The sequence below is a fragment of the Bidens hawaiensis genome, unplaced genomic scaffold (assembly GCF_021521415.1).
Source record: "Bidens hawaiensis isolate Kalapana, Puna unplaced genomic scaffold, B.hawaiensis_p1.1 tig00002525_1, whole genome shotgun sequence".
NCBI classification, from domain to species: Eukaryota; Viridiplantae; Streptophyta; class Magnoliopsida; order Asterales; family Asteraceae; genus Bidens; species Bidens hawaiensis.
Window position 1 is genome coordinate 2638138 of NW_027491138.1, and position 19237 is coordinate 2657374.

The 19237-nt window shown below is 35.5% G+C and overlaps 2 protein-coding genes across 2 annotated transcripts; one reads left to right on the plus strand and one right to left on the minus strand.

The window, feature by feature from the left end:
• Positions 1-8056: 8056 nt before the first annotated feature.
• LOC143620009 (beta-glucosidase 18-like) lies at positions 8057-10622 on the minus strand. The gene is made up of 12 exons (XM_077091813.1): positions 10433-10622; positions 10296-10362; positions 10159-10217; positions 10002-10077; positions 9845-9919; positions 9689-9776; positions 9356-9608; positions 9166-9281; positions 8838-9090; positions 8633-8735; positions 8437-8545; positions 8057-8333 (listed from the first exon to the last, which is right to left on the minus strand). The coding sequence occupies exons 1-12, from the start codon at positions 10601-10603 to the stop codon at positions 8096-8098; spliced, it is 1608 nt and encodes a 535-aa protein (XP_076947928.1). The 5' UTR covers positions 10604-10622; the 3' UTR covers positions 8057-8095.
• A 5657-nt stretch (positions 10623-16279) lies between these two features.
• LOC143620010 (beta-glucosidase 18-like) lies at positions 16280-18978 on the plus strand. The gene is made up of 12 exons (XM_077091815.1): positions 16280-16480; positions 16546-16612; positions 16701-16759; positions 16841-16916; positions 16999-17073; positions 17143-17230; positions 17309-17594; positions 17645-17760; positions 17840-18092; positions 18163-18265; positions 18348-18456; positions 18684-18978. Exons 1-12 carry the CDS (start codon positions 16310-16312, stop codon positions 18904-18906), a joined length of 1626 nt encoding a protein of 541 aa, XP_076947930.1. The 5' UTR covers positions 16280-16309; the 3' UTR covers positions 18907-18978.
• The last annotated feature ends 259 nt before the right edge of the window (positions 18979-19237 follow it).

Below are 19237 nucleotides of genomic sequence, written 5' to 3' on the forward strand. Positions count from 1 at the left end.
ACTACCACCACCCACCGTCCGTCACCACCACCCACCACCTACCATCCGCCACCACCACCGTCCACCACCCACCACCACCGTCCATCACCACCACCACCCACCCGTCGCCCACAACCATCGTCCACTACCACCACCCACCGTCCACCACCACCACCTACCATCCGCTACCGACACCGTCCACCACCCACCACCATCACCGTCCATCACCACCACCACCCATCGTCCGCCACCACCACTGCCCACCACCAACTATTTTACTAGTCTACAGACGTTAAATGACTTCTATCTACTATGATATGTATGATGGGTAACTAATTTTCAGCTTATGCAGATGATACCCAGTTTATAAAACAAACAGTATTATATTTTCAGATTGCAGACCTTCATACCACATCTTCAGTTGCAGACATGAATCAGATTGCAGACAGTTTTTGTTTTAAAAAACAAACAGCACCTAAGGTGCTGTTTACAAACAACACCTAAGGTGCTGTTTGTTTTTTAAGAGGTAAAATGTCTGCAGACCACATATACAGGCATCTCACATCTGTAGCAGAATAGGTGGACCAAACCTCTACAGTCTGCAATAAGAAGACTGCTTTTTAACGTCTGCAGACTACTATAATAAACGGAAAATTAAACAAATCGATTTTTTTAAAACTTTATTCAACAACAAACTAGTAATAATTGTACAATTTTAACAATGATCAAACAACAAACATTCATAAACCTTCTACAAATTTAATCAATAACAAACTAGTAATAATACAATTTTAACAAAAAATCGAACAACACATTCATAAATCTAAACCTTCTACAAACTAGTAATAATAAAACAATTACAACAATAGTGAATAGACTATCAAATCTTGAAGAAATAAACATGCCAAGATAGATGGTGGTGGAGGTGGCACCTAGGGCTGTAGGTGGCGGAGCAGCGTGCGGTGGCGGTGATGTGGGGAGAAAGGAAGGCAGCGGCGGTCGGCTGGGGTAGGTGGAGGAGCAGTGGCGGTCGGCTGGGTTAGGTGGAGGAGCGGTGGCGGCGACGGCTAGGGAGATGGCAGAGGATGAACGATGGCTAGGGGAGGTCGCCGGTGGCCGGCGAGATGGCTGGGGTTTGGTGGAGGAGAGGAGATGATATTAGTGTTTGAGGAGAGGAGAGGAGCCTAATGAATAATATGTTTGAGAAGAGGTTGAAGAGGCAAGAAGTGGTTGGACCATGTCTGCGCCAAGAAGTGGACGCGCAAACGTTTTTTAATGAAACGTCTTCGGAAAAACAAACAGTTTGCAGAGGGCAATGTCTGCGCGTGGTTTGCGCAGCGCAGACAAAAGAGGTTAGGAAGATCTTTTCAGAAAAAACAAACATCACCTTAATTACTTTAAAGCTACTTGTTGTGGTCGGATTTTAAACGTCAAGTTAAAACGTCACGTTACTGTCACATAGACAGTAAGAATTGAACTAATACACCCTTTAACACAACGCTGTTGTTTAAAGCCCTATTACTACATTAAAGCCCCCACCAATTTTTTAAAAAATCATTAGGTCCCACCATTTTCTTGTAAAAGCTTCGTTACCACGATACCAAATACGACTTTACTGCCCTACACTTAATGCCCCGACACAGTGTGCACAAAGTTAAGGCCAGGCCAACACATCGGCGCCCCGGGTACCACCCATAACTAATGATCTAAGGGTTCGTATGGCGGCCAATACTTTTTGGGTGTTAAAATCGTATAAAATATAGAATGGAGATGAAAGAAGCGAGTTACAGATGGAAAGTGATGACGTCAACACCGAGGAGAAAAGTACTCCAGCTTTATGGGTTCTCTTCCATGACAAAACAAGTAATAATGTTTATAGGTGGCAAATGACAATTGGTTGAATACTTGAATCAAACACGCATGCCACAAAAAGTCCAAAACAACCAATTTGAATCATCCTAGAACACCAGGGCGGACCTAGCTATTCATTAGGGGTAGCCTTCGCTACCCCTCAACTTTTCGTCGATAGTGTAAAAGATTGTTTTTTTAGACAGGTTTTCGTATTTTGTTACCATGAAAAAATATGACGTTACCCCTATCTATTTAAAGCTCAACCAAATTAAAAGTTCAACCAAAGAAAAGCCCAACCAAAGTTTAACGCCCAAACCAATTAAAACCCATTAACCATTTTCAAAAGTTATACTTGTTTGGAAATTAGAAACTAGCCAGACATCAAACAACGTTGCACCAGACACCATCACTCGACACCATTTTGAGGGTGAAGTTTTTTAATATGGTTTTGGATATGCAAATTCAAGAACATGAAAATAGATACAGTGAGGTCTCAACTAGTTTGTTAGAAAATATGTCTGGTTTAAATCCTTATAGTTCATTTTCTAAGTTTGATATATCTAAGATAGTGTCATTTTATGAGATGCGTCCAAATGATTTTAGTAATAAAGAAAGATGGTGTATTTCGGGTGATGATCTTACGACCTTTTATCACACTTTAAAGGAAGATGATAAATTGCAAAAGTGGGTGTAATAACCTTGCTCGTGTAATGGTGGAAACAGGAAAGCACACCACTTTTCCTTTGGTTTATCGAATATTGAAACTAGCCTTGGTTTTACTGGTTGCAACCGCAATCGTTGAAAAATGTTTTTCTAAAATGAAGCTTATCAAAACGGATTTGTGCAACTGAATGGGTGATGAGTATTTGAACAATGCTTTAATTTGTGCAGTCGAAAGAGAAACGTTTCATAAAGTAAAAGAAGAGGATGTAATCTCAAGTTCACACTTTCAAAAACCGAATAGGAGAAATTTGCACCCGGTGATTTAAATTTATTTATTATCATGTTTCTATACATCAAGGGTGGCTATAAGGGCAGGGCCGGGTGGTCGACCGATCCTAGCCCGACACCCCGATATGCCTGAATTTTTATTCTTTTTATTATATATATATATATATATTTTAAAAAATACGTATTTTTAATATTTAAACCCAATAACTCAACTAATTTTAAGGCCAATTTTTTTCGCCTTCGGCCTAAAAAATTTTCACGATTATCAGAGATGGCCCTGGTTTACATTGTGTGAAATTCGGTAAAAAAAAATTTTAAACGTTACCCCTACAATTGATGTCTAGATCCGCCACTATAGAACACTGTCCACGTGGCGCCGTGCAATCTCCGGTAGGGCACGTGTTTTTATTTGATTATTATTATTTGTAAGTTGTAACAAAGTCTTAATTATTAATATCAAGCATATGAATATAAAGAATATTTAATTACAAAAATAATAACAATATTCGAAGTCTGGAATTTTCACGAGATATTACTATTATTATTAGTTACTATTACTATTATTAATAACTATAAAAGATAAGTTTGGTGTCACGAGTTTTTATTGGGTCATTTTGTGGCGTCTCATTGGTCCGTGACATTTGTGGTCACTGTCCTACCAATATGCCCCGACGTGTCACGCCGGATAATGGTACTGGTTATTATATATATATATATATATATATATATATATATAGGCTAAGTATAAAACAAAAATCCACTTTATTTGTGAAAACTCTAGAAACTCATTCTCAACCACATATTTTAATTAATGTTTAAATCTTGTGGTCCACAATTAAAGTGAATAAAAAATATAAATATAAATATAACTTTTTCACTCTTCTGAAAACATATATAAAAATTAGTAAAAAAATGTTAAAAAATAGCAAAACATTTTTTTTGATGTTTCGATGTTTTGTATTAAATGTTAAAACATATATTACATGTAACAAAAAAAACGATGTTACATAGGGTTTTCGCGGGTTTTCACAACTTAAGTGGGTTTTCATTTTAACCTTACCCAGAGTGTATATATATATATATATATATATATATATATATATATATATATGGGAGATTTCAAAATTAAGAACCCTTTTGAGTTTTAAGAACTCGAACGAACTCAATGAAACGATTTTTTTTTCGAATTTTTTTTACACATGCGTAATATATGTAAGTTACATACACGTAAAAAAATTACAGAATTTTTTACGCACCGAGTCGACTTTTTACACATGTGTAACGGACGTAAAAGTTAGTGTAACCACTTACATATTTATTCTCTCTCCTACTTTGACTTTTTTGCCAGATTTAATCTCAACCACATATTCCAATCCATTTAATTAAATGTGTGGCCTAGAATGAAGTTCTTAAAACTCAACATGGTTCTCAAAATATCCCTCCTATATATATATATATATATATATATATATATATATATATATATATATGGGGCGGTTAACGTACACTAATACATTATCGTACATTACGTATGCGAGTATCCTGAACGTCTGATTATACGCGATTAAATTTTTTAAATATAACTATACCCCACTATACGTCAGTTATTAGAAGGGTATTTTTCGTCCAAAGATTTTCCGTCCAACTATACTCCCCAATTCTATTCTTCAATTTCGCCAAATCCCTGTTCTTCAAAATTCCCTGAAATCAGTTAACCGCATTCCAAACGGCAATCAAACCACCAATTGCTTACAAATGGAGGTCAATCAACAGTCCGGCTCCTGCATGCTCCACCTCCTCGGTTCCAACCACAACTTCACCTACGACAATTCTGATTACGAAGACCCGCCGACGAAGAAGACCATCCAGAAGCTATAAACGTATTACTTGAACGTGTTACTTGAAAGTATTAGTTGAAATTCTTCAACACTCCAAATTTTGATTTCTTCTAATACGTTCCACTTATACGCTTAGTTTAAAAATGTCAAAATTCATCAACACTCTAATTTTTGATTTCTTCTAATACGTTCTCTTAATACGTTTTGCTAAAACGTTCTCTGATATTTTCTTAAGAAAATGCTTAAAAGACAATTATACCCTTATGTTATTACGCTTTGCTAATACATTCTTTTATCAAACAACTTTAAAACCCGTCATTCAAAACTCAAAATTGATCGATTGAAGCTCCAAATTGATAATTAATTGAATCGATTTCAAAGATTAACCAATCAATTGGCTTCAATTTCAATTCAACTAAACAAACCTGTGATGAGTTTTGCGTTTTTCCGATGAGTTCGTTGTCGACGGCGATGATGGTGACGACGAGTGTTGATGGTGAAGAAGGTGTGCTGATGTCGGCGACTGGTGGTGGAGATGGATTGAGGGAGAGGGACGAGCAGATGATCAGTGAAATTGTGATTTTGGGTTTTGAAAATCTAACGATTGGAAGTGTCGCGTATGTAATGTACGATAAAGAATTATTGTATTTTATCCTTTATCTATATATACATATGTATGTATTAAATAGAGGATTTGTTTTGTGAGTAGATATTAGTGTTTTACTATTCATTTTATTATTCATTTTTATGTACAAAGTGTTTAAGCCTTGATTACAATTTTCTTAGTGTGAGACACAAGCACTATTTCATTTTAAGCATTTTTATTGATTCAAAGTGCTACCTGTAAATAATATATTGATCCACTAATGTTTTATTACTATTCTTTTGTCACGTTACAAGGAATAATGCATACGGTATAACTGTTGCCAACCACAATCACTGTCTTTGGTTTGGCACCGACGAAAAACCACCACACCATGAAACCGCCGCGGCAACAAGTAGAAGCAAGAAGAAGCAACCTTGGTGGTGCTAAAGAGTGTTGTGTTGAAACGGATTATTTTTTATGTTTTACATTTATGTTTAATTTTTATAAGTAAATGGTGTATGCGTAATTTGACGTTTTTGGGTGTACGTTTTTGTTTGGTTTTTAGTCCTGTCGCAACGTACGGGTCGAAAAAACTAGTTTTTTTTTAAATAACGGTTCCTAGTTCTAAAGAAGCTTTAACGTACGCATTAAAAATGGCTTGCTTGAAAATCAAGAAGTGTGGGATATTATTATTAATTTATTATCATGTGACACATGCATAATGTAGCAGACATTTTCGATTTTTTCTAGTCATGTCATCCACTGGGTCAAAAGGCATCTTATCAAGTCACGGGTCGTCACATTTGCGTGCTTTCTTTTTGGTTGATAACGTACATTTTATTCTTCTAAAAATAACTTGGCACTTAATCAAACAATTTAAACACCAGTTCTCTTTTATAGAAAAGATAGACACCACTTGTCAAACTCAAGTAAGTTGAAACAAGATATACATCCACATCTTACAAAGAATATATGTAGTAATTAAACCAGAAAACAGAAAAGTATATATTATAATTAACAAAAATTGGCCAAAATATTTGTAATAAATTAAATATATTCAATAGTCAATACAATAACAAACACATGCTTTTCGTTTCACATCATTTTGATTATTGTTATAAAGGCAGAGACTGTTAGAAGGGATGGTGAATTAAGCCTATTTATAACTAGATAGGAAGAGATGTAGGGTATATTTTTTGAAAAATAATTGATAAAGCATAAGCATAATGGTGTAAACTTTAGTAAGGACGAGAAAATGGTGTAAAAGGCGGGCAAAGAGATAATATTTAGGTCCTGTTCGTTTCAAGGATTTGGAAGGAATTCTAAGGAATGAGATTTTAAATCTCATGAATTGATATACTCGTTTCATTAAGTGAAAGAATGAGAATGAAAACTAAATCCTATCAAATCCCACATTTCATGGGATTTTAAAATCCCACCTATTTTATGAGGATTGTTATGAAAAATAAAGAATTGTTTTATTAACCCTAATCAGTACTAGGGGTGGCAAATGGGTTGGGTTGGGTCGAAACGGGTCATGGGTCGGAACGGGTTAGGGTTGGAATGGGTCAACTAAAAAAGGGTTGTTTTGGTTTGGTCGGAACGGGTTAGGGTCAAAAGATTCAGGTCAGAGCGGGTCGGAATGGGTCAAGGTCGGAACGGGTCAAAACGGGTTTCGGGTCGTTTATTTTTTTTGAAGAACGAGGGCAAAGGCGGAAACGTTTTAGTTTTTTTACATTTTTCGTTTTTGATTTATATTTTGAGTTATGATTTATTTATTTGAATTTTTTTTGGAGGGGTTTTTAAAAAATATTCAAAAAAATAAATAAATAAATCATAACTCAAAATATAAATCAAAAACGAAAAATGTAAAAAAACTAAAACGTTTTCTTTGTTGTCCTCGTTCTTCAAAAAAAAAACCCAAAAATGAAGAAGATTCCAATTTCAATACATATTAACTAACCAAACACATGATAGTGCATAGTCTAAGGGTGCACCGCAAACAGGGCAAGAACTCGAGGTTTCCGTTTTCCAATATGTCTAGGTAATAGCAATTAGCATTAGCCAAAAGTTGTAATTTGGAAACCAAACAACTAAAACAGGCCCATGGGGAAACTCTAAGCCTAATTTAAGTCCTACATCCAAAAGAGAGAATAGGCCATAGGGTCTATTACAAACGATACACACTCCGGCAGTCCGGCCTGCTTCCTGCATTTAAGGGTGTTTTTTTAACTCAATAAATTAACCCACTTGCCTTTCTCTTTTTCAACATCGTCTTATGATACCAGCTAGGCGTAATTACCGACTATTGTAATAGCTTTTAAGTGGTTAATGATAGACGGTAATGATAAGAGTAAATATGATTTGGTAATAACATGGAGTAAATAATGAGGGGAGTTTATGTTATGTTGTAGAATGGATTGATCTTACCTGCTTAATTTTGTGGTTTTTACATCGTTAAGTGAATTTAGTCAAGATTTTGGTACAAGTATATCTGTAGCGAAGGTAAATTTGGACCCAACTATATTGGTCTAAGTGGATTTGGTCAGGACTTTGATACAAATATATCTATAGCGAAGGTAAACTTGGACCCCACTATGCAAGCCCGCCCCTGGATATTGGTGCCAACTCATAGCATGTTTTCCAAGATAATTACCACTTAGTTTTATTTTTTTTATCTGAAGTTGAAACTAGTTTACGAGACAACAATTTCAAACACTAATAATCACTAAACGCCTAGTTTCTTTTATGCATATAGTTTTGCATCATGGTGTATTAATCCATTTAAAATTATTTATTAATGAACTATGTTGTATACTTTGTTCTCATACCTATGTGACTATTCATAACCGTCTATATAGTGTATGGTATTCAAATAAGAAATAAATGATTAAATGTCAGAAAAACGGGCTTGCTCGTGCCCTGACTTTGGATTGACGCTTGCTGAAAGATCCACCAGGTTGTTGTTTTTCAAGAATTCTTGATACCATCTTGCAGACAATTTTGGTATCCTCTCCAATGTTTCGCGGTCAACATAGTGTAACCCAAACCTCACATTGTAACCGTGAGCCCATTCGTAGTTGTCCATCAACGACCATAAAAAGTAGCCACGCACATCCGCTCCATTACTGTTATTCAAAAGTAAAATTCACGTACCATAACATAACATAGATTTTACAAAAAAGTTAAATAAATTTGTTTGACTTAAAAGTCGGCGCGTGCCAAACTCACCTTATGGCTTCAGCTAAAGAAGCAAGATATGTCTGATGGAATTCAATTCTCTTGATATCATTCACAATCTCTTCAACTTGTACATCCTCCACATTTGGTGACGAATACCCTGAACCAACGACACAAAAATCATACATGTTAATATGGTATTATAAATTTCATGATCTACCACTTGTTGATAGTGGAAGAAACATACCATTTTCAGTGATAAACATGGGTGTGTTATTGTACCTAGTCTTAACATAATTAACAATCTCTTCCATGCCTCTAGGAACCACAAAAAATCTTGGCATTGATGTCTGCGAATTAGAAAATCATTAATTTTTATACCAGTTAAAGTAAAAAGTAAAAACATAAGCATCACATGAATATTTTGAAAAAGAATCGGCGTATCATCGTACAGGATCACCGATCAGCACACCGTTACGCTCTCCAGTAAGCTCCACAAAACCCTTGATTGCACGATTGGCAGTGTCTGTGCAGCTAGAATTAGTACAATCTTTGGCGTATATAGCCGAATAATGGTTGATTCCAATGAAATCAATACTGTTCTTCATGAACTCCTTTTCCTCCGGTGAGAATGTAGGTAATTCATTTCCATGATACTCACGCATTTCTTGAGGATAGTCACCAAATATAGGCGGATCAAACGACCTGTTTCAATAAAATAATGAAACTCTTGATTCTTTTTGTTAAAAAAGTAATTGGTCAAATAGTCCAGATAATTACCAGCCAACATTGAAAAGCATGGCTCTTTCTGCAGCCTTTTGATCTAAATAACTGTCTGTAAGTGGCTCATACATAAAGCAATGTGCAACTAGTCCTAAGAATCCACCTTGTGTTGGCTGCAAGAACAAATATAAAGATTAAAAGAATAATAATTACTTTATGAAACAAGAATTATAAGTATATTAATTGCCTGAAAGTTGTCATGATATAGCTTTGCAGCCTTGCCATGGGCTAATAACATGTTGTGCATAACAAAAAGAGGCTCAACATCCGAATTGCCAGCAAGGCAGTTGCCAAAAGGCTGTGAACAGTGATTCGGTGGATAATCCCCTCTTTCATAAGCCATTTCTGCAAACAAGTTTGGTTCATTAATAGTGATCCAGTACTTTACACGGTCTCCAAAACTTTTGAAACAAATTTCTGCAAAATATACGAAATCGTCCCTGCAAGAAATTTGTTAATAATAGCCAAATCGAAAAAGCTATCAGTCAATTTTAAGGGTAGTATAGACATTTAAACATACTGCATTCGTGTGTCATGCCAAGATCCATATCTCTCTTCGAGTTCTTGAGGCAAATCATTATGGTGAATTGTCACAAAAGGCTCGATTCCTGTATGACTTCGCCTTATTAATCAAGAAACCAGAACAATTTTTTTTTTTCGTTTAAAGGTTTCTTACCTTTAAGTATAAGATTATCAATGATCTTATTGTTGAACATGACTCCCAGAGGATTAACTTCACCGTATCTTCCCTCTGCAAATGCAATATTATTTGAAATATTTATGATCTAAAGAAATAAATTATGAGTACAAAAGGCATTATTAAGAAAGTTTACTTGGAAGAATTCTAGTCCAAGAAATCGAAAAGCGATATGCTTTTAATCCAAGAGAATGCATCATATCAATGTCTTTCTGTATAAAACACAAGATCATATGCCTATAAAAAACAGTTTTAGATTAATAAGAATACAGAGGTAAGCAAAAGAATGATACCATGAACAGATGGTAGTGATCATCTGCAACATCTCCGTTCTCACCATCTTCTGAACATCCTAATAACAACTTACCAGCATATATTCGATTTACAAATTAATAAAACCAAACTGCAATAAACACGGGAGTGCACTAACCTTTGGAATGACAAAATGCATCCCAGTTGCTGAGAGACTTTCCATCTTCAAGATATGCACCTTCAATCTGCAAACAATTGCATGTTTTTAGGATTAAAAAAAAATAGATTTAAAACTGAGGGTGAGTTAACTTATACTTGATAAGCAGAAGTAGCTGCTCCGAAAAGAAACCCGGGTGGAAAATCGGATCTTTTGATCGGGTCATCTTGATTGAATCTTGACTCTTCGCCATTGATGGAAGCTTCAACTATCCAAGAACAAGCAAAAATGAGAAAAAGAAGATAAATTGCTACTGATTTTGAATCCATATTTTGAGAGTTAGGATAAAATCCAAATAATATTATCAACATTATTCCATCCTGTCATTGTCATATGAATTTTCAAATATTATATGTTTCCTTTGCTGATTTAATTATTTCCTTTTTTATCATATATACGTTTGAAGATTTGGTGTGCAGACTATATTGCATTTTTTTATTTGCTTGACCAAAGATAAAGCACATGATGGTAATATGCATTTAATGAAAAAAGATATTAAGGCAATTTGTGAATATGAAAGAGACATCAGACAACCATACCTACCCGGCCACAGTCCCAGTCCCAGTCCCAGTCCCAGTCCCAGTCCCAGTCCCACACCAATAATAGATATTTTGTTGGTTTGGTGTGTGGTGTTGGTGAATGATAATATTTGTGAAGCATGAAGAACATATAAAGGGGACATTTATAAAAATTAATTATACTAACACAATTGATAAGCTTAAAAATTCTGCGTATACATAATATTTCTATACTCTTCATGATTACCTCTTGCATTCTGCACTCCTTCACGCATCCAACGGTATATACAATAATATACGCTTCATGAGCACTCAAACCTTTTAGTAAGTTCTTAATATATATATATATATATATATATATATATATATATATAATACTAAGGGTATGCTTAGTTGGAGGTAATGGAATAAGAGAATGAATGAACTAGACAATTATGAAATAGATCATCACCGTTTCTTTGTCTTGTTTGGTTAACATACGAAAATGAAATGAATCACCTTATGTTGTTTAGTATCCACAAAAAATGTATGAGTGAAATAGAAATGATAAAAATACATCAATCTCAAAATATTTTTTTTTACCAAAAAAATTTGCAATAGCGACGGTGGTGGTAGCTCCGGCGACAACAATGGCGGTGGCGGTGGCGACGGTGATGGTGGCAGTAGTGGTTAGGCGGCATGTGCGGTGATTGCTGTGGCAATGGTGGTGGTGGTGATGGAAGTGGGCGAGCGGTGGTAATGGCAATGGTAGCATTAGTGGTCAGGTGGTGGCGGCGACGGCGACGACGAGGACAATGGTTGTGGTGGCTATGACGACGGTGGTGGTAGCGATGGTGGTAAGGTGGTGGTTTCGGTGATGGTGGCTACGACGGGTGGTGGTGGTGTTGAGAAAGTAAAGTGAAAGGGGAATGAGATAAAAAAAAAAGAAAAAGAAAAAGAAAGAGGGGTGGGGATGGAAATGAATGGGACGAAACAGCAAAAGACGTCTTTTATGTTTGAACGTTTTTTCAGTGGAAGTCCTTTCGCGAAACAAATGGCAGAGAGCATACTCGATGTTTCAAATCCCTTTCACGTTACGTCCTTTAACACTAATCTTGTTAGTTTTTCTTGTTAAAGCTAGAGATATGCAAGACACATGAGGGTATTATTGTAAATTTACAATTTATTTAATAAAAACATTAATATAATTAAAAATAAATACCTCCCCCACCCCACCCCTACGCACACCCACCTCCATTCTCTTTATCTTCCCCCCCCCCCCCTCTCTCTGAATCATCATCACCATAGCTACCGGCTATACCCGCTTTTGAACTGTACCACCGCCGTCACCATTCTTATATTCTCCAACTTCACCACCGACCCAGTATTTGTTTGGTTTAGGGCTAAATTCAGCGGCCACTGCCACCATTCAACAGTTCTCGGCGATGGTGGTAATGGTTACCGGCGATGGGTGTAGATGGATTAGGGCTAAAGTCGGTGTTGATTTTGTAATTATGATGACTATTGTGGATTTCGGGTTTTTAATTTGTTGGAGTTACAGATGGAGGCAGCAGGTAGTGAGTGGTAGCAGCGGCGACAGGTGGAGACGGCGACAAGTGGAGAGAGGTGGTGGTGGTTGATTGGTTGGTGATGGTGGTGTTTGGATGAAACAATCCATTCAAAAAAGGGCAGATCTGAGGATCACAAATCATTGATTTAATCCACCGATTTTAAATCAGAGATGATGGAGATGTCAGTTACTGTTCTTCCCCTTTTCAGTCACGTCACCACCGGTGGGTCTGTTACTAGTGGCCGGAAGAAATTAGGGTTTGTTACTGGTGCCCAGTGGTGGTGGTGGAACCCGGAAGGTGGTGTTTATGTTAGGCAGTAGTGAGGGCGGGTGGCGGTGGTGAGGGCGGCTGGTGGTGAGGGCATGTGGTAATTGTGGTTGTTTGGTTTTAATATTATTATTTTAGTTTTAATATTATTAATTAGTATGTAAATTTACAATAATACCCTCATGTGCCTTGCACATGTCCAGATTTAACGAGAAAAAAACTAACGAGGTTAGTGCTAAAGGACTTAATGTGAAAGGGATTTGAAACATCGAGTTGTTTTCTGGCATTAGTTTCGCTAAAGGACGTCCACTGAAAAAACGTTCAAACATAAAGGACGTCTTTTGATGTTTTGTCAAATGAATGGTTTTGATGGAATGAGATTCCACGTGCAATCATTGATTCTATTTCATTGACCAATCGAACACCACTTTTTTTCATTCCCTACAATGAGTCATTCCGTTTCTCGTATTATTCCTGCATACCAAACGCTATCTAATAGTTTTAAAACAATTCTTAGAAACTTAAAAAAAGAAAAGGTATACATAATGGATTAATACCCAACCAGGTTAGGATTGACGGCTATAGACACATCTTAAAACATATTCTAGCGAAGCTAAATTTATTATGAACACTTGTGACTTGGGATTTCTCAACTATATTCTTACACATTTACGACTCTATAGGTTTTGCAACTAGATAGCATGCGGTTTATGACTATATGAGATTAGTTCTAACTTCTAATAGACCATAACTAGTTTTCAGATCCTTCTATTCAGACCCTTCTCATTGGTAGCTCACGTACTTTCTCAATTGAATTACTAAGTTGTCTATTACCCGCTAGGGATTTAAGCACTGAAAGATTCAACCTCACTAATTCAACCTAACTAGTATAACTACAATGAAAGATTGAATCAACCAGAGAACTCAATTAGATAATCAATACTAATATACAATCATACACATCACAAGATTATCATAACAACTATCAAAATCAACCTACACAAATAATTCAAACATCCAACATGTCAAATCAAACAAGAATCATATCGTCTAAACAATCACTAAGGCTTTTAGCCTTATATACTTAACAAAATCAAAGTAAAGCAGTTCAAGGAAAATAAGAACATAGGATTTAGAACCCAGGATTGGTAAAGAAACGTATCAAGAGCTCAGATCTTCAATCCTTACTCTCTTTGACAATTGGACCTTCAAATCAGATTTGGAAGTCACGTTTTGCCTCAATAGAAGCCTTCTGGTCATTCCCATTTCACCATGACGACTAACAGCATTCTCAGCCCATGACCGATGGCTCCATGTGCCCTGAGTCATTATGTTGATTCTGATTCAGGAACACTACCAAAGTTTTTCAAGGGGGTTATCTTGACACATAGGTTTGCCTCTGGCCTAGATTAACTTAAGTGAAATGAAATCTCTACCGCTCTACTTAAAAATCAAATATGAAACTTCATACACCTTAAAGTTCATAGGACGAAAAGAGGTTTTTTTGAGGCCCTGATACTCAGCCTAGCATTGAATAGACTAGGTATTCACCTTATCAATATATCAAATCAACGGTGGGGTTTGTTTCGCACCTAACTGGGTATAATTATGTGAGTGAGTTTTGTAAAGTATATGGTCTGGTTATGAGTGGTTGTGAGTAGAGGAAAAAGAAAATGTTATATGAGAAAGTTAAATTTGGAGTTTAACTGTTCACACCGTAAATTTTTTTAATATTTTTTAAAAGTGGTTGTTAGTGGAAGAGAGTAAAAAAATAATGATAGAGATATAAAAAAATATTATTTAATTGAACAACATATTGAAAAATAGTAATTTTTAGTATAATTATATGGATATGAATAGGGATTGGGCTGAGAATGCTTTTAGGGTTTAAAATGAGTTTTCCCTAAAATTTTGGGGGTTGCATGGCTCGTGCAGGCTTGCTAGCGAGCATGCCGTGCAGACCCATTGGATCAAGTTAGGTAAATAACTGGGGGGGGGGGGGGGGGGGACAAGCTATGCAATTTTTAGAAACGTGCACATTGAAAGACGTACGACGCAAATGCCATATTTGGATTCAGCTCGCGAAGCACCCAACATTCATATATTATAGCTCTCATAACTCATTTTCTAGCTAGAGATATGCCCGTGTGATGATTTGGCTCTTTTTGTCGCATTGTTTTCCTCAGTTAATGTTTCCGGCTTTAGGCTCTTTATATCCGAAACGTACAAATCCTTTCCTTTTCCATCAAAACCTGCAAATCTATACTCTTTCATAAAAAGCTACAAGTTTTGCCACTTGTCACTCCCACGTTAAACCATTAAACCTCATCATTTTTAACAAATTTATAATAGTAAAATAATATTTACCATTCTTAAAATTTATGCTTCAAAATTTGTTAATTTAATATTTACTTCTATTTTTTTTTTTCAAATATTTGATATTTATAATAATCTTTTATTTTAAAATTGTTTTAAATACTATTATACAACGACTGTGTTTTAATAGCGTTTAATAGGTTTATTGTTTTTTGTATATCGATTATTTATTAAATATTGTCTTTTCAAGAATTACCCGTATAATAAACGGGTCTCAAACTAGTTACTCAAATAAACTACTACCTATCTATAATCATCAAATTTACAATAAAACAGTATCAAATATGAGATAATTACTCATGAAAATCATGTGTTAATTCTAACACATCAGCACTCACATAATTTTCTTTTTGAACGACAAATAATCTCACGTGTAAACCTAGCATATCGAGGTTGTGTCCAAATTCGACTCCTCAACTGCCGTAAGACCGTACCCCCTAATGCGCGGGAACCGGATGGAATCCGTAAATCCTCGCCTCTGTCGTGTTCGAACCTGGGATTAAAACCCGATCATTCTTTCACTCAGACATCCTTGAAACTGTCATATTCGAACCTGGGATTAAAACCCGATCGTTCTTTCACTCAGACATCCTTCAAACTGTCATAAGTGAAAGTGAACCTATGTCTCCACTAATAAAGGACATTCCTCTTACCACTAGACCAATTTCTCAGGATAGCACTCACATAGTTGTAGAACACAAACACGAACAACCATTTTTTTTAAAAACTTGTTTAATTATTTATGTATAAAGTTAATGAAACAAAAAAAGAAGGTTAATGAAAAGGTCCCATTTGCAGAAATGGCCCCCACCAATTTATGTACAAAGTTAATGAAAATTGAACCTCGTTTCTATTGTTTTAGTCCATTGTCAAATGTTAACGAAAAGGCCCCCATTTACAGAAATCGGCATCACGTATGGAAAACGTAAATTAGCTTTGAAGGCGTTGTAAACCCAAATCACCGACAAATATGTTTAGTTATATTGCTTTTTCTTATTTAGGTTTAAATATTCGTTTCTTGTTATTTTTTCAATGAATGTAACTTTATTTTTGTTTTTAATTTTATTTGTATTAAATTAATTTTAGTTATATAAATATTATTATTTTATTTGAAAATAGAGGGACATTTTAAAGTTCCACTCCACAGTTAACAGTCAAATGAATATGAAAGTGATGATTGAGCGGAATTATTATATCAGTTCTGATTTTATTCAAATCTCTTGAGACGGATAGATGGATACATTAAGAGAGCAAGTTTTAAGGAATGGAATTAAAATCAGTAGCAATTTATCTTCTTTTTCTCATTTTTGCTTGTTCTTGGATAGTTGAAGCTTCCATCAATGGCGAAGAGTCAAGATTCAATCAAGATGACCCGATCAAAAGATCCGATTTTCCACCCGGGTTTCTTTTCGGAGCAGCTACTTCTGCTTATCAAGTATAAGTTGACTCCCTCTCGGTTTTAATTTTTTTTTAATCCTAAAACCATGCAATTGCTTGCAGATTGAAGGTGCATATCTTGAAGATGGAAAGTCTCTCAGCAACTGGGATGAATTTTGTCATTCCAAAGGTTAGTGCACTCCCGTGCTTATTGCAGTTTGGTTTTATTAATTTGTAAATCGAATATATGCTGGTAAGACGGCTGCCATTGTTATTAGGATGCTCAGAAGATGGTGAGAATGGAGATGTTGCAGATGATCACTACCATCTGTTCATGGTATCATTCTTTTGCTTACCTCTGTATTCTTATTAATCTAAAACTGTTTTTTATAGGCATATGATCTTGTGTTTTATACAGAAAGACATTGATATGATGCATTCTCTTGGATTAAAAGCATATCGCTTTTCGATTTCTTGGACTAGAATTCTTCCAAGTAAACTTTCTTAATAATGCCTTCTGTACTCATAATTCATTTCTTTAGATCATAAATATTTCAAATAATATTGCATTTGCAGAGGGAAGATACGGTGAAGTTAATCCTCTGGGAGTCATGTTCTACAATAAGATCATTGATAATCTTATACTTAAAGGTAAGAAACCTTTAAACGAAAAAAAAAAAATTGTTCTGGTTTCTTGATTAATAAGGCGAAGTCATACAGGAATCGAGCCTTTTGTGACAATTCACCATAATAATTTCCCTCAAGAACTTGAAGAGAAATATGGTTCTTGGCTTGACCCACAAATGCAGTATGTTTAAATGTCTATATAACCTTCAAAATCTACTGATATTTTGTGGTTGGGTTACTAGTAACACCTTTCATGCAGGGAGGATTTTATACATTTTGCAGAGACTTGCTTCAAAAGTTTTGGAGACCGGGTGAAATACTGGATCACTATTAATGAACCAAACTTACTTTCAGAGATGGGTTATGAAATAGGAATTTATCCACCGAACCACTGTTCGCAGCCTTTTGGCAACTGCCTTGCTGGCAATTCGGATGTTGAGCCTCTTTTTGTTATGCACAACATGTTATTGGCCCATGGCAAGGCTGCAAAGTTATATCATGACAACTTTCAGGCATTAATAAGCTTCCACTTCTTGTTTCATAGAGTAATTGTTTTTGTAAGTTAGAATCATAATATCTATACTTGTTCTTGCAGCCAGCACAAGGTGGACTGATAGGACTAGTTGCAAATTGTTTCATGTTTGAGCCACTTACAGATAGTTATTTAGATAAAAATGCCGCAGAAAGAGCCATGCTCTTCAGTGTTGGTTGGTAATATTCTAAACCATGCTTAAATATATCTTTTTTTAACAAAAAGAATGAAAAATTTTCAATATGTTCATCCAAACAGGTCGTTAGATCCTCCTATATTTGGCGACTACCCTCAAGAAATGCGTAAATATCATGGAAATGAATTACCAACATTCTCCCTAGCGGAACAGGAATTCATGAAGAATAGTATTGATTTCATTGGGATCAATCATTATTCGGCTTTATATGCTAAAGATTGTACTAATTCTAGCTGCACAGACACTGCTAATCGTGCTATCATGGGTTTTGTGGAAATTACTGCAGAGCGTAACGGTGTGCTGATTGGTGATCCTGTACGATACTGATTCTTTTGCAATTCGTATAATTTTTTTGTATAAAATTGAATGATTTTGCATTTCACAGACATCAATGGAAAGACTTTTTGTAGTTCCTAGAGGCATGGAAGAGATTCTTAATTATATGAAAACTAGATACAATAACATACCCATGTTTATCACTGAAAATGGTTAGTTTTCTCATAATCAACATGAATTAGTGTGTTATTCATTCATAATACTATATTAATGATTTTCGTGTTTTTGTTTCAGGGTATTCATCACCAAATGTGCAGGATGTACAAGTTGAAGATATTGTGACCGATTTCAAGCGAATTGAATTTCATCAGAAATATCTTGCTTCTTTAGCTGACACCATAAGGTGAGTTTGGAATGCGTTGACTTTAAGTCAAATAAACTTTTTTCCGTTGAAATTGGCATCAAGCTATAAATTCGGCACGAATTAACCTTCGATTAGGTTGACTCTATTAGAAAACAACATAAGAAGTTCATGCCCTTAAGTCTCAAAACAGTTTAGTGTGATTTCAGTACATGCATGACATTAAGCATGAAAGTCAAAAGGCGATTGAATTTAACTTTGAATAACAGGAATGGAGCCGATGTTCGTGGTTACTTTGTGTGGTCATTGATGGACAACTACGAATGGAGTCTCGGCTACAATGTTAGAGTTGGGTTACACTATGTAGACCGCAAAACATTTGACAGGATACCCAAATTGTCAGCAAAATGGTACCAAGAATTCTTGAAAAACAAAAGCCTGGTTGATCCTTCAGCAATCAGAAGTCGCAAATCATTACTTATCTCTTACTGAAATAGCATCCTTGTGGTTAATGTAACAAAAGTATGAGAACAATAAACACAATCTAAGGTATCAATCAAATGAACTTAAAGGTTGAACTTATTCAGCCTGATGATTTATAAAGTGTTTTAAGTTACTATTACTCAACATTATCCATGCTTAAGAGCTTTATCCAATCTCCATAGTCCCAAACATTAATCTGGCAATCCTCCTATACCGCTAGTAGCCAGATGAAAGCTATGACATGCATCTTTAGTATCCTTTCCTACATTAAATTATTTGACTTCTTAATTCTTTAATGCACTATTAAGCAAAAGAGTATCACGACGGCCATCAATTCGTC

Excerpts from the sequence above, each read along its gene's own strand:
- LOC143620010 (XM_077091815.1), top strand. The coding sequence starts at position 16,310 with ATGGAATTAAAATCAGTAGCAATTTATCTTCTTTTTCTCATTTTTGCT. Across the intron at positions 18,093-18,162 it reads GTGTGCTGATTGGTGATCCT|ACATCAATGGAAAGACTTTT; the intron begins GTACGATACTGA and ends TGCATTTCACAG. Across the intron at positions 18,266-18,347 it reads CATGTTTATCACTGAAAATG|GGTATTCATCACCAAATGTG; the intron begins GTTAGTTTTCTC and ends TTTTTGTTTCAG.
- LOC143620009 (XM_077091813.1), bottom strand. The coding sequence starts at position 10,603 with ATGGATTCAAAATCAGTAGCAATTTATCTTCTTTTTCTCATTTTTGCT. Across the intron at positions 10,363-10,432 it reads CAGCTACTTCTGCTTATCAA|ATTGAAGGTGCATATCTTGA; the intron begins GTATAAGTTAAC and ends AATTGTTTGCAG. Across the intron at positions 9,777-9,844 it reads TGATAATCTTATACTTAAAG|GAATCGAGCCTTTTGTGACA; the intron begins GTAAGAAACCTT and ends GAAGTCATACAG.